Below are 24,846 nucleotides of genomic sequence, written 5' to 3'. Positions count from 1 at the left end.
ACAGCAGCACCAGGAAATAGTGAAATGTCGGAAAAAATAAATGTAAAGGTCTTAGATATTGATGTTGGAGCCCACAAACATATTTCTGAAGATGTAAAAAGCCAGTGCCCCTGAATGATAGTTTTCCATTTAAGAAACAGAAGGAATGTGGCAGGGGGTGCACAGAGTGGAACAAGAGTCCTTCTCCTAAGGCCACTAATCACCCAAGGGGCCTGGGCAGGGCCCAACCGCAGAGGTTCTCAGGTGGTCAGCTTGGGTACAGCCCAGACACCTGGAATTTTTAAAGCTCTGCAGAAAGTTCTAATGTGCAGCCATGGTTGAGAGCCACAGTTCAAGAAGTTACTCAGGGGCTTCCCTGGTGGCACAGTGGTTGAGAATCTGCCTGCTAATGCAGGGGACACGGGTTCGAGCCCCAGTCTGGGAGGATCCCACATGCCGCGGAGCAACTAGGCCCGTGAGCCACAACTACTGAGCCTGCGCGTCTGGAGCCTGTGCTCCGCAACAAGAGAGGCCGCGATAGTGAGAGGTCTGCGCACCGCGATGAAGAGTGGCCCCCGCTTGCCACAACTAGAGGAAGCCCTCGCACAGAAACAAAGATGCAACACAGCAAAAATTAAAGTCTTTAAAAAAAAAAAAAAGTTACTCAAAGTGTGTACCAGCAGGATGGACCTCATCTAGGAGTGTGGTGAAAACAGACTCTCAGCCACCCATCTCACTGAATGAGAATCACATCCCCCAGCCCCAGCCCCCAAGTTCTGTGGTTTGAGAAACTCTGCTTCTCCCTGGTGGAAGTGTCAAGTGATACTTTCTTTTCTGGGAAAAAATTCCTGTCAGAATCTAAAGCCAATGATATAAAAGGAGCAGGGTCCGAGAGTCTGCAGCAATTTGGTTTACTGTTCTTTACCCTGGAAACAAGCATGTCAACGGGTCAAACAGAACCAAGGCGTCCAAAATATGCAGCCCAAAACTCAGTCACCTCTTGTACGAATCTCAAAGGTGGCAGCGCCTGGGGGGCTCTGAGTATGAGTTCTTACTGAACTCCTGCCTCCTGACAGCCACTCTCCCTCCTTTCACTTTTGGGAGCCAGGAAATGAGGAGGCAGCCAGATTTCCTCTTTACAAAACATCATAAATCCCTGTCCTAGGGATTGACCTTCAGTGACCAGCACCAGGCCAAAGCTTGGGGGCTGAGGTCTCTTCTGAAATGCACTAGGGCCACGGCCATGAAGGCAGATGTCAAAGGTTCAGAGAACCCTGCTTCTCTACAGTGAGCCATCCCTGTGAGAGTCAGCATGGTGCCCACAGAGGCAACTCCACACCCGTCATTCGGCGGATAGGGGCAGGTAACAGGCTGAGACTACAAGGGCGAATAAGTCGCTTTGAATCCTCTGTTTGGTAGGAACAAAACACAACTGGTGAACCTAGGCTAACATGAATTATTTTAAGCATCCTAAGGACCAAAAATCGCTTGCTACCCCTGGTTTCACCTTCAGCATGTTCATGAGCAGCAGTGAACCCCTGGGGGAACAGTCTCCAGCCCAGAAAGTAGCCCCTGATGCTGGGTGAGGGGCAATAATATGGCCTCAGCAAAGCATCCAGGGCAGTACTTGGCAACGGGTCCCACTGTGCCCACCCCTGCACATCAGAGTCATCTAAGGGTCTTTCACACCTTCCTGGGGACAAAGTGTGAATTGGGGGAGGCCTGACCAGAAATAGCAAATACACTGGACAGGTGGCTGCAGCATCCCTCCTCCCTAGTGGCCAATGCCGACTGTCCAGCACGAACTCTTTTGCCGATGGGCACAGGTGGGCCCTCGGGGCACCACTGACAACTCACCGGAGCCCACCCCTGAGTCCCTGCCCTTCCTGGGTCATACAGAACTGGAGGGCTGGTCCCTGCAGGCAGAGTCCCACATCCCAACTCCAAGGCACTTACGAGACTTCCGGTTGGCCCGGGAGCGCTTCCTCTCCCGCGGCACCACTCGCTGACTGGGCACTTGGGTGGCTGACTTGACGATGCGGTCCATGATCTCATCAGCTGCATCATCCGTGACATTAGGCGAGTCATCCATTCCCATGGTCCACGAACTAGTGGATCCTGAAGAATTAAACAACCAGAGAGCACGAGGTACTCAGAGAGAAGGAAAACACAGCACTGCTCCTGAAGCAGCCAAGCTCATCAGCCACAGAGCACAGCAGAGGCCAGAGCCAGGGTTGAACCTCCTGATGGATCTAAGGGTGTTCCCCCGTCCCCACTGCAGGGGCACCACAGTGACCTGTGACCATCACCCTCCAGATTCTGACCTCCCATGAGTCCATACCTGGGGCCCTTACGTCATACTACCCTGTCACACAGCTGTGTTGTCATCTCTCACTGTCGTGGATGTGCCTCCACCTGCCAGGTCCTGTGGTCGTGGAAGGGCAGACTTCCCATGCCGTGTGCCACTATGTACATCACAGATACCCAGTAGAGTGCTTCCAGAAATGTCCAGAGACATTTGTTAAGTCAGCTCCCCATCTGTGGTTGTATGTGCCTAGTGAATGTCAATTAGCCCTAATTTCTCATTCAGTTAAATAAAAATCAATGGATTTTGTAACATATAGCTTATCTTTGGATTAACTAGCCTTTAAAAATAATAACAGGATTGCCCTCTTCTACCAGGAAAAGGGAGTTAACACAACATTTTCTTTGGTACATTCATCTGCTCCCTGACCAGAAAAAAATATGTTTATAAATAGCTGTATGTTAAGACAGTCCAAGTCTGGCATAAAAGCATCTGCCCTTAGACCAGCAAGAAGAAAATACCACAAAAACATGGGTTCCCGAGTCATATGAAACACTTAGAAATGAATGCTATTTTAATTCATCAAAAACTGTGCCTTCGTGACTGATCAACTTCCTTGTGAAATCTCTTCTCTAAGATGGGAAATAGGCTTCTGTAAGAAGAAAGATGTACAGTGTGCTCAAAATTGTGAATTTCCTCGACCTATACTTCTCTTTGTAATAGACATACAACTTTAAAATCCTGCAGGTGAGTGTTCTCAGACTTTTATGTTTATGGAACACAGGTACCTGAACTTGTCCAAGGTCCAGCTAAAGCTGAAGAACAGTCAGCTTTTCTCAAACCACAGGTGAAAAAATGTTAGTAAATATATATCTTACATTTTGAATTCTATATTTCTATACTAATTTTTCAAAACTTTCGGTGTTTGGATATTGATAGAAATAGTTGGGAATAGTTGATTACAGTTCAGTAGACGGCACATTTTATAGACATGTGTTTGTGGTTGAAAGTTCACTGCAAATATGTAATATACTATAATTTAGTCATAATTTCTGCTAGTAAAGTTCACATGACTGAATTAAATAAACACGTTGCAAAAGGAGTACCAGGATTCCAGTGTTGGACCACCTGCACTATTTGAGACCTGTGGCCACAGGACAACAATGCTTTCTGATGACAACGTTTTTGTTGTGGTCATTTATAAAAAGCGTTTTGCGTTATGAGCGGGGACAGACCTACAACACTGGGATATACAAAGTCAGGACATTTTACTTTTTCTGCTTGTGCCCAAGGGAGTTTGATCTACTTGCTTCCATCAGAAGACTAGCTTTTTCAGCATCATAAAACCCTTTAAAAATATGTTCTTCTCAGAAACGAATATTTGAAACTGCTGAATTTTTCTGCATTCTCAGGCTGGTCCAGGTGTTCAAGTTGGAGGCAAGAGGCCTCATAGTGGCACAGCTCTCAGGCTGGGGCTCTGCAGAGCCTCTGAACCACAGCCCTCCTCATAGCAGAGCCATCAATACAGCAATTGCTTTTTGCCCAGCAATTTCCTGTTTTCCATTTTACCTACTGATTTATAATTCTGTGCCTCATTTTGAAATGCCAAGCTACCCTTCCCAAAACACACAAAGCTCGATCAAGTGTCTTTGCTCATAATATAATATAATCTGCTCCTGATGAGCCAGAAATGAAGGCATCATCTGATCTTTCCATGAGAATTACCTATACTTTCATCTTATACATTCCTGGGAATCTGCTTTCACTGTGATGGGTCAGGAGATGCTTACAAGGAACATCTTGCCATTTGTCCAGGACTGTCAGACTCAGTTTTGTGATGCCATCATTTTCTCATGACCTCATTCTTGGTTCTGCTTTCTTATCCCCTTTCCCCTTGGTTACTGTTGTCACTACCCGATTACCATTTATGCCCATTCTTCTTGGTCGTGTATATGCTTCTCTTTCTGGAACCTCTGCACTCACATACAGCCACAGGAGAACACTGCCCATAACTTACAGACTCCAAGGGGCCATTTGGCTCCCCATGGTCTCCCAAGTGTTAGCCAGGCATTTATATATACTGAGATGTCTATAAAATTATTATAGGTAATATATATAGATAGAGATATGGTGGAGGGGATAAAGCATTATAGACCATGATAGGACTATATCACTTTATTTGAATTTTACTTTTGAAAATATGTAAACTGTAGTTTGAAAGAAAACACTGTAACTAATTTTTCCCTTAAAAATGTAACTTAAAGAAATAGTCTAAAAGGAAAATAATTATATCCAAATAGATATTATATTAATGTAATAAACTCTTACCTTTGTTTTTGAAAGAATTTCCCTGGGTATAGACTTCTAGTTTAGAAAGTTCTCTTTTTGGCAATTTAAAGATGCCATTCCACTTTCTTCTGACTTCCATGGCTTCTGTCAACAGTGAGTCATCATTCTTACTGTTGCTCCTTAGAAAGTACATTCTTTTCTCTCTGGCTGTTTTAAAGATTTTATTTATATCTTTGGTTTTTGGCAGTTTGCCCATGGTATGCCTAGATGTGGTTTTCTTTGCGTTTACTCTCCTTGGGATTTGTTACGTGTTTTAAATATGTGGGTTGATATCTATCATGAGCCTTTGGGAAATTCTCAGCCATTGTTTCTTTAATTTTTCTTCTTACCCATCTTTTCTTTCTGGTACTCCAGTTACAGACACATTAGACCATTTGACTGTGTCCCACATATCTCTTACATTTTGTTCCATTTTTTCTATTTTTTCTCACCATGCTTCAGTTTGTACATTTTCTATTAACCCGTGTTGTTTGAATTCACTAATCTCTTTTGCTGGGACCAGTCTGCTGTTAAACCCATGATATCATTTAATCATGTCAGATCTTTCTTTTTTTCAGTTCTAGAATTTCCATTTGATTCTTTTTTATAAATTTCAACCTTTTTATCAATTTGTCTCTATTTTCCTTTTATTTTTGTTAACACTTATAAATGGTTAAATTTGACTGCAAATTTCAACATCTGGATCACCTGTGGATCTGCTGCTCTACTTTTCTTCTTGTCAGCCATGTTTTCATGTTCTCTTGGCTCATAATTTTGACTACGCACTGGACTTTGTGTAGAAAAGAATGCAGAGACTGAAGTCGGTGTCATTTTTCTCCAGTCTTTACCACTTCCTGTTAAGCAGACACAGTGAAGGACTGAGCAGGGTTGGGGCCAGATAGCAGTTTTCATTGAGTATCAGTCCACCCCTGTCTTTAAATATTCTGTCTTTAACTACCTGTATGCATTTGTTGAAGGCGCTTACTCTAGCTTGTCTTTGTTTCCTCAGAACTTCAAGACTGTAGGAGATTTCCTGCAGCCTTTCTGGCCCAGCCTCCCCCTCCCCATGCTGCCCCAGCACTTAGCAAATGTCTCATGGAGAAAACTGTCTGCATTTGAAGCTCCTCTAGCTCCAACCTCTTACGCCAGCTCACATGACCACTAGAAGTCCTGCTGGCTTCTCTTTACTGTTAAAGTCACTCTGCGCATGGCAAGTCCAATTCTCAGCCTGTGCCCAGACTTGGCAAATGCTCTTAGAGAGGTGCTCTCAGCTCACCTAGAATTCTAGTTTGTCTAGTCCTCTTCCCTTTCACAGTTCCCGGATGGATTTTGAGAGAAAGCTTTTGTTATTTTATTAAAGTTTCTGGTTATGGCAGCAGGAGTGGTGGCTTGTTCCTCCCTACGACATGCCACCTGGAAGCAGAAGTCTCTGCATGTGCAGAGAAACTGAATAGCTTTCCTTTCTAATCCCTTTCATCAATTAGTGAAAAGGAACCCATATTGTACAAACCTAGCAATATCTTTTTCTCTTTGTCCTTTCCAGTCAAGAAGGATTTTCTATTTTCTCTTTTAAAATTAGCACAGCATGTTACGTTCCATTACAGATACTGGACTCCATCTCCCAAGGTGGCTTTCATTGCACTACCCTTGCATCCACCAAGGTACAGTGGCTCAAGACTCCTGATGGCTGGGGTCACTGTGGCGCAGGTACTAATGCTGCCCTTGATCTCCTGGTGTCCACGGTTAGCCTAGCAGACAAAGCCTGCAAGAGCTGCTGAGGCACAGACAGACTCGTGCATGGGATGTCCTAGGCCTTTTGGGAGACCAGTGATTCCCATCCCCATACCCCCCAACACTGCAAAGCTGCTTTATTTTATTTTTATCCTTGTTTTACACTTTGTCTAGACTGACAGTCACTACTGCTCAGCATTTAATGCTATAATTTTCTTCAACTTCTGACCTTCCCCACTTTCTTCTCTCCTCTTATATTCTGCCTTATTTACACACTCTTTCTCTCCTGTCACTTCTTGGTTTTTCTGAGAAATGGAGGCGTTTTATAGACAGCACTGGCCAAGAAGAGGGCACCTTTCTTTCCACATAGAAAACCAGACGATCAGAATGTCCCACACGAAGTGCTCAGGACTGTGGCTTGTCACAGCTGCGTCTGTCTGATGTTGGTCACCAAAAGTCTGCCTTTGTGTTGCCAAAGCGTAATTTATTTTCTTTCCCTAATTCCACATCCAAAACTACCTACAAGTCAGAGGGTTTGGAAAGACCAAATCCCAGAGAACCTAACCTGTGATTCTTTGATGTAATAATAATACCTGCATGTATTTGGGGTATAGTCTGGGAATCAAGACTGTAGTAGGAGGGATGACTTTTCTACGTATCATCTGTGTCTCAGGCAGGATAACACTGGGGAAGGGTGGGTGGAGGCGGCCCTTTTTCCGGCATAGTCTAAGCTGTATATCACAGAGTAAAGGCCCTGTTAAAGGTCCAACGTTGAGAAGAGGAGAAGGAACTAGATTCAGTGACACTGCACTCATATGAAATAAGAAAAACATTTGGTCATTTATAAAATAGCCTGAAGTGCAGCTCCACTTGGGAATCCTGTGTAAACCTTACGGATCTAGAACTCAGCCTGGAAGCCCCTTCAACCCTCCTCCTCTAGAGGAGCTTGTGGCCCTTGGTTCACAAGAAGCTACAAGAAACCATATGTACCACGTGACTCCCTTCCTGCCAAAGAACACCTGGAACTGCCGTTGTTTTTTCTTTTATGTTAAAGTTGTTATTCCTATCATCATTTTTTAATACTTAACATAGTTGACAACAGCAAAATTAAAATTAAAAAAAAAAAAGGGCAGTCAGCAAAGCTAGATAGAAGTCACTGTTGGGTCTTCTCAGGACTTTCTCCAGATCACAGCCCTCTAGATTTTGGCTGCCTTTCTAACATCTCGTGAGCCTGGATGTACGCTGGAGCCTAGCAAGGGCCTGATGGGTGCTGCACACACTCATTCGTTACTGAGGTTCTGTGACGTGTAAGGTAACCCATGATCCAGTTCACCCAGACTGCACAGTTTTATTTATTTTCCCACTGTAATTACTACTTGAACCCCTTTTACACACTAAAACATTCCAATGTGGGCAATAAATACATGGTTTCTTCTAGCTTGTGTGCTAAGCAAACACCAAGAGGACAAAGCTGGTCCTCCAGGAGTTCATCCTCTTTAGTTATAAAGTTTTTAAGTTTCTGAGACCTAAACTGGGGTCTCAGGAGTACGTGGCAAGGCAGAGAACGCGGAGGAGGTGGATTCTGGAGGTGAAGAGGGGACAGGCAGAGGAGAGGGGACGGGATGAGCAACGGCAGGGGCTCAGGCAGACACAGGGTGTGCAGAGTAGGGCACTGCCCACAATGTGGGGCTGAGTGAAAGCCAAGTGTGGGAGCCAGGAGGGGACCAGACCCCAGGGAACCTCAAACAACAGCATGAATCGAGTGGGCTGGATCCTGCAGGCAGCGAGGAAACTTAGGAAGGTTCATGTGGCATCAGACTAGACCAGGGAAATACCGGTAAACATTCTCAGATGCAAAGTGCATCTCAATTCTTAATTAAAACAAAAAGTCCCTTCCACCTTATGAAACAAACCTGGAAACTCTTATCTGTCTTTACCATCTTGAAGTTTTAGTTTCCTCTCTGCCTCCAAGGATTTCAGAAGCAAAAAGGGATAGCGTTTTAATCCAAGGGTCATCAAACTTTTTCTGTACCCCACCTGAGAGTAAAAACATTAGTCTCTATGGTCCCTGTAGTCTCCGTCGCAACCCCCCAACTCTGCCACCGCAGTGCAAAAGCACCTAGACAACACACACACAAGGAAGGGTGGCTGCGTTCCAAGAAGACCTTATTTACAAGAATAAATGGCTGGCTCAGTTTGGCCTGGGGGCTTTAACCCATGAGGATTCGTTCACAATGCTAATTCCTCTTGTTCGAATTAAGTTGTGCTTTTGGGAAGGGTTGCTTGTTTTTGAGATGAAGCTACTGAAGGTGGGTCACAAAGGTGTGAGTGAAGGAAAGTATGATGACGTCAGCACGGAGAACCCTGGGGAGTGGACGGCCCTGGGCAGCCACTTCCTGGGCACAGTGATCTGTACCCTGTGGCGGGGACAGACACCATGGGGTGGCCACCCTGGAAGAGGGCGTTACCTCGGCTTGCTCGGCTGCGTGTGCGGACGCCCAGCACGGGGGTGGCATCCTCCAAGGCAGGGGACGAGGTTTTCAGCACAGCCTTCATGTTCTCATGCTCGGCAGCATCCTCGGCATAGCTCAGGCCTTGGGGCTGGCTCGGGGGCGCCGGGGAACCGCTGGAGAACTTGCCAGACTGCAAGAGCAAGGGGGGTTAGGGCGTGAGGTGACTAAAAGCCAACTGGAGCTTAGAAAACCTTTAGTTGAGGAAAGCCATCTCTTCTCTGTCTTTTGTTTACGTGCATTCTGCAAACAAGTTAGTGATGGGCAGTCAATGAGGGGTCAATGAACTAATGACAAAGCATCTGCATATCCAGGAAGTTCTCTTATCAGAAAGAGAAGCCTTGGCCCCAGAAGGACCACACCCATCCCTCCAGGTAGTGGGTCACCCAGCTCACTGCAGATCCCCTCAGCGGGAGCCAGCAAGGGGCAAAAGACTTCAACTCTGGGAAAAATTCAGAAACCAAATCTGTTTCTAACACCACAGCCTTGATAGGAGCATTGAAATATGCTTGTTTATCAAATATAGTGAGGTTTATTTTTTAAAACGTAGTGCCAGAAAGCAGTTAGAAGTTTCTCATATATCGCTTAAGATGGTACAAGTTGAAAAGTGGGATTCAGTTACAGAATCATACAGTGTTAGGAGCTGGGAAGGATTTTTCCAGAACTAGTCCCACCTCACTTTACAGAGAAGGAAACTGAGGCCATCCAAGATTAAATGACTTGCCAAAGGCCCCAAAAGGCTTTGATTCAGGGCCCAGATCAGAACATGGCACAGAAATTCATGCTGAAACTGAGTTTGGCAACACTCACTACTTCTCCTTGTGTCAAAAATTTAGTTGTTTTCACAAGCATTACACTCACATGATGATATTCTCTAATTCTAGCTGAACAAAGACAGCATATATGTTTTACAAGAGGTATGCTAGAATATCAGGCCATATGCACACAATGCCAAACATCTGGATGAAAAATAAAAAGTCGGTTAGAATAACGTTTGCAAAGAGCAGCTCCATAGACTTCTGGCTCCCTCTTTGTATCCAGTGTATGAGCCCTGGTGCTAGAGCCTGGGACACATCCGTGACTTGTACCATCTGCACAGCTCCTTCCTCATCCTTCAGGGCTGAGCAGCCCTGCCTTGGTCTCTGGTTCTGGCATCTGCACCAGGGTCAGGGGGAGGAGCTGCTGCCCATCCCACCCCTCTGTCCATTTGTCCATCAGTAGGAAGAGATCTGCTGACCCTGCCACTTTTGACAGGGCCTGGAACTCAGGGACAGCTTGGAAAATGCAGTTACCCTTCAGTCAGTCCCTGGCACACACATCATGATAAGAACCCGTGTAAGGGGGTTAGTGATCACATGGAAACCCAGCAGAAAACAGTCATGCAAGGTTTAAAGCACTGAACGGGGCTGACACTTCATGCTGCTTATGTCAGGTTAGATTATACGGCACGCTTGAGAAGGTCACACGTGGCATTCTTTGTGTTTATAAACATCCTACCTCAACTTCATCCTCTTCATCAGTCTACTCGAGAGGAAAGGACAGGACAGGACAGGATGGGAAAGACAGAGGGGATTTTTAGAAGGCACAGAAGTCAGCAAAGATGAGATCATCTGACTGTCACATCAAATTCCAAATTAAGAATTCAGCCAACACAACCAGGGTGCACCCTGTTGATTTGGGAGCTGCTGAGCCCTGCCTGCGAAGCCCTCCTGTCTGGACATTCTCTCCGAGAGCCCCAAGACCGGTCCTGACCAAAGTCAGGAGGGACTTGGAGCTCCAGGCCCGTCTCCTGAGGCTGCCTAGGAGGATGATAACCGGCTTACCTGGTCCCCTGACCATTACAGACCTCACTCTGTGCCCTGCCGCTCGGCTGGCCATGCTCCGTGAAACCACCACCTGCCAGCAATCAGGACCTCAGTTTGTTTACCAGCTTCCCTCTGCCTGTTTCCATCCATCAGCTGTCGCCCCCACCTCTCATCCCAAGTGCTGGACCTCTCCCTTCCCAGGCTGCTGGGTCTGGGTCCCCGTGAATCCTTCTACAGACAGGCCAGACAGGACAAGTGGGACAACTGCCGGGCAGAACAGGTCCTATTACACTTTCCACAGAAACATGAAATTCAGTTCTTTTTAAAATCTTACCTGTCCTTCATGGAGGCTGTCTGAACCGACACGCCATTCTTTTAATTATCACCAGACAAACTGCTTTATGTAACTAAATACAATATCCCTTTTCCAAAAATAAATTGAGGGTGAAAGTCATGTCAATTTCTTAATTTTAAATCAAACACACCCTCAATTGAACTTGTGCTTCCACTGAGGTTACAAGCCAGGCCAGCAAATCAGGCACAGGCTTTTGAGAACTGACTAAACTTTTGGGAGCTGAAATGACAAAATGCTTCCAGTTCTGCACTGCCTCTAGGCAAATGGCCTTCTGACAAGAGATGACTTTTTTTTTTAACCTTAGAGCTTTTTTTTTTTTGAATTTTTGAATTTTATTTATTTTTTTATACAGAAGGTTCATATTAGTTATCCGTTTTATACATCTTAGTGTATACATATCAATCCCAATCTCCCAATTCATCCCACCACCACCACCACCCCCGCCACTTTCCCCCTTTGGTGTCCATACGTTTATTCTCTACATCTGTGTCTCTATTTCTGCCCCTCAAACCAGTTCATCTGTACCATTTTTCTAGGTTCCATATATATGCATTAATATACGATATTTGTTTTTCTCTTTCTAACTTACTTCACTCTGTTTGACAGTCTCTAGATCCATCCACGTCTCTACAAATGACCCAATTTTGTTCCTTTTTATGGCTGAGTAATATTCCATTGTGTATATGTACCACATCTTTTTTTTTCTTAATTTTTATATTATTTTTCTTTAATGGAGTATAATTGCTTTACAATGGTGTGTTAGTTTCTGCTTTATAACAAAATGAATCAGCTATACATATACATATATCCCCATATCTCTTCCCTCCTGCATCTCCCTCCCTCCACCCTCGCTATCCCACCCCTCTAGGTGGTCACAAAGCACCGAGCTGATCTCCCTGTGCTACGTGGCTGCTACCCACTAGCTATCGGTTTTATATTTGGTAGTGTATACATGTCCATGCCACTCTCTCACTTTGTCCCAGCTTACCCTTTCCCCTCCCCATATCCTCAAGTCCATTCTCTAGTAGGTCTGCATCTTGATTCCCATCCTGCCTCTAGGTTCTTCATGACCTTTTCTTTTTTTTTTTTTTAGATTCTGTATATATGTGTTAGCATACGGTGTTTGTTTTTCTCTTTCTGACTTACTTCACACTGTATGACAGACTCTAGGTCCATCCAGCTCACTACAAACTCCTCAATATCATTTCTTTTTATAGCTGAGTAATATTCCATTGTATATATGTGCCACATCTTCTTTATCCATTCATCTGTCAATGGACACTTAGGTTGCTTCCATGCCCTAGCTATTGTAAATAGAGCTGCATGAACATTGTGGTACATGACTCTTCTTGAATTATGGTTTTCTCAGGGTACCTGCCCAGTAGTAGGATTGGTGGGTCATATGGTAGTTCTATTTTTAGTTTTTTAAGGAACCTCCATACTGTTCTCCATAGTGGTTGTATCAATTTACATTCCCACCAAAAGGGCAAGAGGGTTCCCACTTCTCCACACCCTCTATAGCATTTGTTGTTTGTACATTTTCTGAGATGCCCATTCTAACTCGTGTGAGGTGATACCTCATTGTAGTTTTCATTTGCATTTCTCTAATAGTGATGTTGAGCAGGTTTTCAGGTGCTTCTTGGCCATCTGTATCTCTTCTTTGGAGAAATGTCTATATAGGTCTTCTGCCCACTTTATGATTGGGTTGGTTTTTTAATATTGAGCTGCATGAGCTCTTTATATATTTTGGAGATAAATTCTTTGTCCGTTGATATGTTTGCAAATATTTTCTCCCATTCTGAGGGTTTTCTTTTTGTCTTTATTTATTTATTTTTTTGCGGTACACGGGCCTCTCCCTGTTTGGCCTCTCCTGTTGCGGAGCACAGGCTCCGGACACACAGGCTCAGTGGCCATGGCTCGTGGGCCCAGCTGCTCCACAGCATGTGGGATCTTCCCGGACCAGGGCACGAACCTGTGTCCCCTGCATTGGCAGGCGGACTCTCAACCACTGCGCCACCAGGGAAGCCCTTTTGTCTTGTTTGTACTTTCCTTTGCTTTACAAAAGCTTTTATGTTTCATTAGGTCCCATTTGTTTATTTTTGTTTTTATTTCCATTACTCTAGGAGGTGGATCAAAAAAGATCTTGCTGTGATTTATGTCAAAGAGTGTTCTGCCTATGTTTTCCTCTAAGAGTTTTATAGTGTCCAGTCTTACATTTAGGTCTCTAATCCATTTTGAGTTTATTTCTGTGTATGGTGTTAGGGAGTGTTCTAATTTCATTCTTTTACATGTAGCTGTCCAGTTTTCCCAGCACCCCTTGTTGAAGAGACTGTCTTTTCTCCATTGTATATCCCTGCCTTCTTTGTCATAGATTAGTTGAGCATAGGTGGGTGGGTTTATCTCTGGGCTTTCTATCCTGTTCCATTGAGCTATATTTCTGTTTTTGTGCCAGTACCATATTGTCTTTATTACTGTAGCTTTGTAGTATAGTCTGAAGTCAGGGAGTCTGATTCCTCTAGCTCCATTTTTTCCCTCAAGACTGCTTTGGATCTTCAGGGTCTTTTGTGTCTCCATACAAATTTTAAGATTTTTTGTTCTAGTTCTGTAAAAACTGCCATTGGTAATTTGATAGGGAACGCATTGAATATCTAGATTGCTTTGGGTAGTATAGTCATTTTCACAATATTGATTCTTCCAATCCAAGAACATGGTATATCTCTCCATCTGTTGGTATCATCTTTAATTTCTTTCATCAGTGTCTTATAGTTTTCTGCATACAGGTCTTTTGTCTCCCTAGGTAGGTTTATTCCAAGGTATTTTATTCTCTTTGTTGCAGTGGTAAATAGGACTGTTTCCTTAATTTCTCTTTCAGATTTTTCATCATTAGTGTATAGGAATGCAAGAGATTTCTGTGCATTAATTTTGTATCCTGCAACACTACCAAATTCATTGATTAGCTCTAGTAGCTTTCTGGTGGCATCTTTAGGATTCTCTATGTGTAGTATCATGTCATCTGCAAACAGTGACAGTTCTACTTCTTTTCCAATTTGTATTCCTTTTATTTATTTTTCTTCTCTGATTGCTGTGGCTAGGACTTCCAAAACTATGTTAAATAATAGTGCTGAGAGTGGACACCCTTGTCTTGTTCCTGATCTTAGAGGAAATGCTTTCAGTTTTTCAGCATTGAGAATGATCTTTGCTGCAGGTTTGTCATGTATGGCCTTTATTATGTTGAAGTAGGTTCCCTCTATGCCTACTTTCTGGAGAGTTTTTATGATAAATGGGTGTTGATATTTGTCAAAAGCTTTTTCTGCATCTATTGAGATGAGCATATGGTTTTTATTCTTCAATTTGTTAATATGGTGTATCACATTGATTGATTTGCGTATATTGAAGAATTCTTGCATCCCTGGGATAAATCCTACTTGATCATGGTGTAAGAGCCTTTTAATGTGTTGTTGGATTCTGTTTGCTAGTATTTTGTTGAGGATATCTGCACCTATATTCATCAGTGATATTGGTCTATAATTTTGGATTTTTGTAGTATCTTTGTCTGGTTTTGGTATCAGGGTGATGGTGGCCTCACAGAATGAATTTTGGAGTGTTCCTTCGTCTGCAATATTTTGGAAGAGTTTGAGAAGGATGGGTGTTAGTTCTTTTCTAAATGTTTGATAGAATTCACCTGTGAAGCCATCTTGTTCTGGATGTTTGTTTGTTGGAAGATTTTTAATCACAGTTTCAATTTCATTACTTGTGATTGGTCTGTTCATATATTCTATTTCTTCCTTGTTCAGTCTTGGAAGGTTATACCTTTCTAAGAATTTGTCCATTTCTTCCAGGTTGTCCATTTTATTGGCATAGAGTTGCTGTAGTAGTCTCTTAGGATGCTTTGTATATCTATGGTGTCTCTTGTAACTTCTCCTTTTGCATTTCTAATTTAATTGATTTGAGTCCTCTACCTCTTTTCTTGATGAGTCTGGCTAACGGTTTATCAATTTTGTTAATCTTCTCAAAGCACCAGCTTTTAGTTTTATTGATCTTTGTTACTGTTTTCTTTGTTTCTATTTCATTTATTTCCACTCTGATCTTTATTATTTCTTTCCTTCTACTAACTTTGGGTGTTGTTTTTTCTTCTTTCTCTAGTTCCATTAGGTGTAGGGTTAGATTGTTTATTTGAGATTTTTCTTTTTTCTTGAGGTAGGCTTATATTGCTGTAAACTTCCCTCTTAGAACTGTTTTTGCTGCATCCCATAGGTTTTGGATCACCGTGTTTTCATTGTCATTTGTCTCTAGGTATTTTTTGATTTCCTCTTTGATTTCTTCAATGATCTCTTGGTTATTTAGTAACGTATTGTTTAGCCTCCATGTGTTTGTGTTTTTACGTCTTTTTCCCGGTAGTTGATTTCTGATCTCATAGCGTTGTGGTCAGAAAAGATGCTTGATATGATTTCAATTTTCTTAAATTTACCAAGGCTTGATCTGTGACCCAAGATGTTATCTATCCTGGAGAATGTTCCATGTGCACTTGAAAAGAAAGTGTAATCTGCTGTTTTTGGATGGAATATCCTATAAATATCAATTAAATCTATCTGGTCTATTGTGTCATTTAAAGCTTGTGTTTACTTATGAATTTTCTGTTTGGATGCTATGTCCATTGCTGTAAGTGAGGTCTTAAAGTCCCCCACTATTATTGTGTTACTGTCAATTTCCTCTTTTCTAGCTGTTAGCAGTTGCCTTATGTATCGAGGTGCTCCTATGTTGGGTGCATATATATTTATAACTGTTATATCTCCTTCTTGGATTGATCCCTTGATCATTATGTAGTGTCCTTGTCTCTGGTAACATTCTTTATTTTAAAGTCTATTTTATCTGCTATGAGTATTGCTACCTTAGCTTTCTTTTGATTTCCGTTTGCATGGAATATCTTTTTCCATCCCCTCACTTTCATTCTGTATGTGTCCCTAGGTGTGAATTGGGTCTCTTGTAGACAGCATATATATGGGTCTTGCTTTTGTATCCATTCAGCGAGCCTGTGTCTTTTGATTGGAGCATTTAATCCATTCATATTTAAGGTAATATCGAAATGTATGTTCCTATTACCATTTTCTTAATTGTTATGGGTTTGTTTTTGTAAGTCCTTTTCTTCTCTTGTGTTTCCCACTTAGAGGAATTCCTTTAGCATTTGTTGTAGAGCTGGTTTGGTGGTGCTGAATTCTCTTAGCTTTTGCTTGTGTGTAGAGCTTTTGATTTCTCCATCGAATGTGAATGAGATCCTTGCTGGGTAGAGCAATCTCAGTTGTACGTTCTTCCCTTTCATCACTTTAAGGATATCATGCCACTCCCTTCTGGCTTGTAGAGTTTCTGCTGAGAAATCAGCAGTTAACCTTATGGGAGTTCTCTTGTATGTTATTTGTCGTTTTTCCCTTGTTGCTTTCAGTAAGTTTTCTTCATCTTTAATTTTTGTCAATTTGATTACTATGTGTTTCAGCATGTTTCTCCTTGGGTTTATCCTGCCTGGGACTCTCTGTGCTTCCTGGACTTGGGTGGCTATTTCCTTTCTCATGTTAGGGAAGCTTTCGACTATAATCTCCTCAAATATTTTCTTGGGTCCTTTCCCTCTTTCTTCTCCTTCTGGGACCCCTATAATGTGAATGTTGTTGCATTTAATGTTTTCCCAGTGGTCTCTTAGGCTTTCTTCATTTCTTTTGTTTCTTTTTTCTTTATTCTGTTCTGCAGCAGTGAATTCCACCATTCTGTCTTCCAGGTCACTTATCCGTTCTTCTGCCTCAGTTATTCTGCTATTGATTCCTTCTAGTGTAGTTTTCATTTTAGTTATTGTATTGTTCGTCTCTGTTTGTTTGTTCTTTAATTCTTCTAGGTCTCTGTTAAACATTTCTTACACATTCTCAACCTTTGCCTCCATTCTTTTTCCGAGATCCTAGATATACTTCACTATCATTATTCTGAATTTTTTTTTTTTGGAAGGTTGCCTATCTTCACTTCATTTAGTTGCTTTTCTGGAGTTTTATCTTGTTCCTTGATCTGATGCATAGCCCTCTGTCTTTTCATCTTGTTTATCTTTCTGTGAGTGTGGTTTTTGTTCCACAGGCTGCAGGATTGTAGTTCTTCTTGCTTCTGCTGTCTGCCCTCTGGTGGATGAGGTTATCTAAGAGGCTTGTGCAAGTATCCTGATGGGAGGGAATGGTGGTGGGTAGAGCTGGGCGTTGCTCTGATGGGCAGAGCTCAGTAAAACTTTAGTCCACTTGACTGCTCATGGGTGGGGCTGGGTTCCCTCGTGTTGGTTGTTTGGCCTGCGGCCACCCAACACTGGAGCCTACCAGGGCTCTATGGTGGGGCTAATGTTGGACTCCAGGAGGGCTCACGCCAAGGAGTATTTCCCAGAACATTTGCTGCCAGTGTCCTTGTCCTCACGGTGAGCCACAGCCATCCCCCACCTCTGCAGGAGACCCTCCAACACTAGCAGGTAGGTCTGGTTCAGTCTCCTATGGGGTCACTGCTCTTTCCCCTTGGTCCTGATGTGCACACTACTTTGTGTGTGCCCTCCAAGAGTGGAGTCTCTGTTTCCCCCAGTCCTGTCCAAGTCCTGCCATCAAATCCCTCTAGCTTTCAAAGTCTGATTCTCTAGGAATTCCTCCTCCCGTTGACAGACCCCCAGATTGGGAAGACTGACCAGGGGCCCAGAACCTTCACTCCAGTGGACTTCTGTGGTATAAGTTTCTCCCGTTTGTGGGTCACCCACCAAGCAGTTATGGGCTTTGATTTTATTGTGATTGCGCTCCTCCTACCATCTCATTGTGGCTTCTCCTTTGTCTTTGGATGTGGGGTATATTTTCTTGTGCGTTCCAGTGTCTTCCTGTCAATGATTATTCAGCAGTTAGTTGTGATTCTGGTGCTCTCACAAGAGGGAGTGAGCACACGTCCTTCTACTCCGCCATCTTCAACCTTAGAGCTTCTTTATTTCACCAGCTGGCTGGCATTTTGTTGGCAATTAGCACACATGCAAGGTACTGCACATACAAATCTCTAGCCCTCTTGATATCCCCCAGTCACTGGCATTTCATTTTCATAGAAAAGGAAGCTGGGGTTGGGAGAGATTAAGTCTCACCCAGGATGACCACGGTCCTTGGCTGGGCTGTGGGAATCCTTGGATGGATAGCCTGCATTCTCACCACTCATCTGGGGTGTGATGACGGCAGAAAAGGCCACACTTACCTTGTGCTGCCTTGTCTGTGTCACCATTTTGCCTGGAACTAGTTTGGGCCACAAGGAACAAGGAATGACTTAGTTTCTCACTGAACCTTACATGGCAGGACTCCTGGATTGTAAGAAAGGAAGCCTTCTGCATATTCAGAAACAGAGAAAGAAGAGGAAAGACAGGCACACAAAAGCAGATGTGGGGCTACGAATGCAGGGTCTTCAGATTTTACCCAGACTTCTCTGTGTCTTATAAAATAATGTTTTTTCTAAAGTCATCTCTGTTTAATTGCAACCACTTCCACCATCATTATTCAGCATCTATATTAAAAATGACTTACTACAGTTTTCTCTAAAAATCACTTCCAGCTCTAATGCTCAGGGGCTCCGTGATTCTCTATTAAGTGGTTTTGTTTTCAGTGGTCTAAGTTGTGCATATATGTTGTTTTCTACCCAGATCATGACATCTTTGGGGTACAAGCTTGTCTGTTATTGCACTCACATCTTCCTAGGTGCCCTGTGCCACTTTCTGGGCACACGATAGGTGCCTAATTGAGAGTTGGAAAAACTTGAAGCTAAGTACTTTGCTTCGGGTGACAGTGTCCTAATTTTCCAGCAGATGGCAATCTCTCTACATGAATGGTGCCACTTGGACCACTAAAAACAGGGACTACCTTGAGGATGAACCCTAAAAAAGCCTGCACTGTCCAGACTTTAATGAGAATTTAAGTATTTTTGAATCCAGTTCTAGAAACATTTACCCCTGTTTATAAATAGTAATACTGAATATTTTCAGAGAAGGACAGAACTTAAAAATTAGTGGGATCTGTAAAAAATCTCAAGAATTTGGCAAGAAATTCTGGTGTGTTTTCATAACTATAAGCATATGCATATTGGTCTTGTATTTTTCACCCTCCAGTATGTTTCATTTCCACAAACATAAGCACTTCCCTTTTAAAACTTTTAAAAATAATACTTTGGAATGAAATGTGGGCTATAGTTTGCCCAAATGGATTCAGTTTGCTTCCTTAGTTGCTGTCCTCCAGGAAGCTGAAGATCCGATTGAACCCAGATTTCAGGAGAGGAGAGAGAAGACTCAGCTGATGGCACTGGCCTTCAGAACAGTCTGTAGAGAGGGTCCCTTCTGCAGAAAAGTGATCTGAGCGCTCCCTAAGGGTCCAGAAAATTCCAAGGAAACAAGGGATCAAGGGTGGGGTGAATGGTGAGGGGATTAGTCCCTGGTTCTCCTTAGAAATGCCTTAAAATGGTAACAAAATTGTAATGCATCCAAGAAAGTTACACCCTCAGGAACGTGGATAGTAACCATATGTCTTCTGTTTCTCCTACAGTGTGAACACCCGTCTGGCACATAAGGCAGCCTCAGTGAGTTCTTAAGTGATTTTATTCCTCCCAGAAGAAATCTGCCTGACTTGGGTTCGGCAGAGGTTTGCAACCCCAGGATGATGCCACTCCCTATGGCTTATTCCTTTGCCTATCCAGTCCCTGGATCACTGAGAGGCAATATGACGCTCAGATATATATAAAGATGGGCTAAACTTCATAAAGGCTCGTTAGAGAGGCATCTGCACTGTGTGTCTTTGTCTGTCTCTGGCATCCTTATGCATTGCTTTGCCTTCCACTTACAAAGCATCTCCCATTTGATGTTTTCCCACTGCACCCGTGGTGTGGGTGGGCTCAGGGCTGAAGTAGAAGAGATGGGGGAAGAGCCCAGGAGCAGGGGAGGCATGCAAGTGTGCAGGGCCCCCCCAAGGGGCTACTGCGAACTCCTGCTGAATGAATTCACTGTCCTCTGGGCTCTCCTTCCACCCTGATACCCTCAAACTCAAGGGACTGCCAAGAGTCCATCAGATTATGTCTTTGAGCAACCACATCAATTATTTCTCCATTCGGATGCCTAGAATGGGTGGTCCATGTGTCAGCTGATTGGTTACATAGTATCATTGTGATTATTAAAATCCTGAATCAATTCCCAAATCAGTACATTTGTCTTCCTGTTATAAGTGCCGTTATCTTTTGTATTTTATTTTTTATTTTTTGCTGTACACGGGCCTCTTGTATTTTTTCTTCTCCTCTTCCATTCTATCCACATTGCAAAGGTTGAAAATGGAATCAAGCATTTAAAGTCATCAGCATCATACAACACACCGAGTTAATTAATTGTGTGGTGGGTTAAAGTTCCTCCACCAGCCACGCATCCTTAATTTATATCTTAGTTCTATGTTTTTGTTTCCTTTTTTTGGCCGTGCTGTGCGGCATGCAGGATCTTAGTTCCCTGACCAAGGATTGAACCCACGCTCCCTGCACTGGAAGCGTGGAGTCTTAACCACTGGACCGCTAGGGAAGCCCCTGTAGAGAGGTTTATGGTTGATCAGACTTTCAGAAGAAATGAAATAAAGAAACTGGTTTCATGAAACTTACATCAGTGATCATCTTCCCTCGGGTCTTATTTCTCTCTCTGTGGTTGGCCCGTTTCTGTTTCTGCTGCAAAACTCTTTCCCTGGTGGTGCGATACTCCAGTGCAAACTCACTGATGATCCTACAGAACTTGTTTATGTTCACTTCCCGAATCGCATAAGGTGGGTGACCCATAAAGAGCAGAAAGGAGTGGAACCTGCAGTGAAGAAACAACGGTGGCAAGGGCTTGAGGTTTAAGGAACAAAAATCAGCTGCCTGCAAACTTTCAGTAAAAAACCAATCAGCCAAAGACACTGCTCTTCATTCTTGGGGCTCTGAGGTTGAAGAATGAAAATGCAACCAGAAATCAAGTTCAACTCACTTTCTCACTGACAAAGGTGGTGGGATTTCAGGAGATTAATTACCTTTTCTTCGTGCTTATCTGTGTTTTAATGTCTTTTAAAACTGGGGTGTAAAACTTTTTTTTTTTTATAAATTTATTTATTTTTGGCTACAATGGGTCTTCATTACTGCACACAGGCTTTCTCTAGTTGTAGTGAGTGCGGGCTACTCTTCATTGCAGTGTGCGGGTTTCTCCTTGCAGTGGCTTCTCTTGTTGTGAAGCACAGGCTCTAGGTGCACGGGCTTCAGTATTTGTGGCTCGCGGGCTCTAGAGCACAGGCTCAGTAGTTGCGGCGCACGGGCTTAGTTGCTCTGTGACATGTGGTATCTTTCCAGACCAGGGCTCGAACCCGTGTCCCCTGCATTGGCAGGCATTTTCTTAACCACTGTGCCACCAGGAAAGTCCCAAAACTAGTGTGTAACACTTTTATAAGAAAAATGATAAAGTACTATTTTAAGAAAAATATTGCATAGTTTCTAGATCATATGAAAACTGAATAAGGGATAAAGAAATGTAGCTTAGCAATTTTTTGGGAACCCACTTTAATGAATATGTGGAATTGACATGAACATATTTTGAATAACATGTTAATTCGTGACTTGTAAAAAGATGCTTAAAGTAAATATTTTGAAATATTTTCTTGCAATATTATATGCAATCTTAATTTAATTAGGACACAACAAACAAGCAGCCCTAAATCAATTTATTTCAGCTATTTAGTATATAAATTAAAAATTACTGGATTCTATCTACTTAAAACTTTTGGAAAAGAAATTAAATGAACAAAGAAGTTCCCAATTTTTAGGTATTAAGGAAATGAGAAAGAAGATAGTAAGAGACAGAGGATAATTTTTATGTTGAATAAACAGTATTATATAACTGATACCATTAATTGTATAAAAAAACTTTTCTGATCACTCTTATTTGTACAGCTTGAATAGGGGTTTGGTTTATTTTTCAAATGAAGGACAGTGGCTTATTCTTTTTGTGAAAAGTACTAAAGGAAAGCATATGACATGCATTTAAAGGGGGATAAAAAATGCTGTTTAAAACCAAAAATGCTAGCTAAAACTATAAAACTCAGAAGAAAACATAAAGTATAACTTTTCATGAGTTTGGATTAGAAAATGATTTCTTAGATATGATACCAAAAGCATAAGCACCCAAAGAAAAAAAATAAACTGGACTTCATCAAAATCAAAAACTTTTGTGCTTCAAAGGATACTCTCAAGATTGAAAAGACAACCCAAAGAATGGGAGAAAATATTTGCAAATCACGTCTGATAAGGGGTTTGTATCCAGAATATATACATAAATCTTACTACTCAACACTAAAAAGACAAATAAAAATGGACAAAAGATTTGAACAGACCTTTCCAAAAAGATTATTGGCAAACAGCTAATAAGTAAATGAAAAGATGCTCAACACCATTAGTCGTTAGGGGAATGCAAATCAAAACCACATTCAGACACCACTTCACAATCACTACAATGGCTGTAGTAAAAAAGACAGACAATAACAAGTGTTGGTGAGGATGTAGAGAAATTGAAACCCTCACACAGTACTGGTGGGAACACAAAATGGTTCAGCTGTGGTTGAAAAGACACAGTTCTAAAGAGTTAAACACAGAGTTAACCTATGACCTAGCAATTTCATTCCTATACATTTACTCAAAAGAAATGAAACTATGGGTCCACACAAAACCTACACAAATTCCATGGCAGCATCATTCACAATAGCCAAAAAGTGGAAACGACCCAAATGTCCATCAACAGATGAATAAACAATATGTGGTGTATCCACACAAAACTGGCCCCGCTACCTCTCTGACCTCATTGCCTAGGACGCCAGACACACAGGACTCCTGGTGATTCCTTGAACAAGCCCACCTCAGGGCCTCAGGCCCCCAGTGTGGTGTGTAGGGGACCCTCGGGGGACACAGCTGAGCTGAGAGCCTGCAGGGACTCTAAGGAGGGGCGGGGTGGCCACTCCACTGGGAGGACCACAGGCCCTAACAAGGCATCCAGTGCTAGCTCTTCCCTACGCCCAGAACATTCTTGCCACAGACAGCTGCCTGGTTGGCTCTCTTACCCCACAAGTCTCTGCCCAAATATCACCTCTTCAGAGAAGCCTCCCCTAACTGCCCTGCATAAAACAGCATGTCCTTATCACTCCCTATCCCATTTACACTCTTAATTTTTCTTCCTGACTCTTATTACTGCCTGACATTATATACTGGAGATATGGCATGATATTATATATATCAGGATAGGATAGTGTAATATACACATGCATTGCCACTTATCACTACTCAAGATCTGTGTGTAAGAGGAATCAAGGGAGGATCAATCAGCCCACAGCTGGGTCCTCTTTTATACATAAGTACTACTCAAGATTCCTTATCCTCTGCTTTCCAGAACATTGTTTTTATCTAGAGGGGATCCAATCTTAACATATAAGTTGGAGATATGATTCAAGTACAGTAAGTCCCCTACACACAAACCTTCAAGTTGCTTTCAAAGATGCGAACATGCGTGCCAGCCCCTGTATGCAGGCTGTTGTACTGTACTATTGTACTTTTCAAGGTACTGTACTGTAGGATTAAGAGTGTTTTCTTTGTTTTTGTGTTTGTTTTTTATGTATGTATTATTTGTGTGAAAAGTATTATAAGCCTATTACGGTACAGTACTATATAGCCGATTGTGTTAGTTGGGTACCTAGGCTAACTTTGTTGGACTTAACGAACAAACTGGACTTAGGAATGCACACTCGGAACGGAACTCATTTGTGTGTAGGGGACTTACTGTATATATTTTGTAAACAGGGGAGTAATAAGCAGCAAGTAAAATTCACACCTGAAAAAAGATTCAGATGTACCTTTGAAAGGAAAGAAACTGTGGCATTCCTTCAGAAGAATAAAGTGGGTATGCCTTTAAGGGAGTAAAACATTTCAGGGATTTTTGTTAGTTGAGTTTGTAACTTTAATAACACATGACAAGAAGGTCTTACGGTTATGGAGGGGCTGGTTCCCCTCATCAGTGTCGTGAGGCACAAGCCAAACATCTGTGATATGTTCCACCTTCCGCCCTTTTCCTCATGTGTGCCACTGAGTAGGGTGTCTGGCCCGGAGGGGTGGATTTGGGGGCACCGGGGGGAAGCCAGTGTGGGTGTTCGCTTGTTTTCCACCTGTCTCTCCCCGGGGAATGCCAGGTCCTTGCTGTAGTTCTCCGTGCCTCTCAGGAAGGCATTTCTCCCCACTCTCACCTGGTCCCCTCTGCAGTGCCTGCCACGGTGTAACTGCAGCCCAGTGACTCCATGGGAATTGGCAAGTCAGTTTGTACATCCAGAGTGGGACTGGCTCTCACTGCAGCAACGTAAAAGGGCAGGTTACTCTGCAGGTTTGGACATCCAGAACAAGATGTTCTTAGCCAGGCAACAGTTTGAAAGTCAGGTTTTGCCTAAAGAGAATTGTCTAAGTTCTTTTTTCTGCTCCTTTATTAAGAGGGGTCACTAGAGTCACTAAGCGGGGGTGGGGGGGGCGTCAGACAGGAAAGGGAGCTGGAAGCACCTGCCCCCGTTAGCTCCATGACAGAGGGGAGCCAAGAAGGTGGGCGGCCAGATGGGTGTCCAATAATGAGCATCAGGGATCCAGGTCACACAAGAGCAACCAGCATCTGGGCAACCAGCTTACCAGGGAGAAAAGGACAATCAGAGCAAACACCATATGCATAACATACATATTCACACATGCCATATACACACACACACACACACACACACACACACACACACACACACA

General features: G+C 42.9%; 1 protein-coding gene across 4 annotated transcripts in view; it reads right to left on the bottom strand.

Moving 5' to 3' along the window:
* Window positions 1–24,846, bottom strand: part of FHOD3 (formin homology 2 domain containing 3) — a 494,073-nt gene that overhangs the window by 10,532 nt on the left and 458,695 nt on the right. For all 4 annotated transcript variants that reach the window (XM_027127768.1, XM_027127769.1, XM_027127771.1 and 1 more), the window contains 3 exons: window positions 20,668–20,860; window positions 8,812–8,986; window positions 1,936–2,097 (listed from right to left, as the gene is read on the bottom strand). In XM_027127768.1, the coding sequence (XP_026983569.1) occupies window positions 1,936–2,097; window positions 8,812–8,986; window positions 20,668–20,860 (530 nt within the window). The remainder of the gene's footprint in view (window positions 1–1,935; window positions 2,098–8,811; window positions 8,987–20,667; window positions 20,861–24,846) is intronic.

The sequence above is a fragment of the Aethalodelphis obliquidens genome, unplaced genomic scaffold (genome assembly GCF_003676395.1).
Source record: "Aethalodelphis obliquidens isolate GAN/ISIS:26980383/991018 unplaced genomic scaffold, ASM367639v1 scaffold32, whole genome shotgun sequence".
Lineage (NCBI taxonomy): Eukaryota > Metazoa > Chordata > Mammalia > Artiodactyla > Delphinidae > Aethalodelphis > Aethalodelphis obliquidens.
This window is presented reverse-complemented; position numbering and strand designations above follow the sequence as displayed.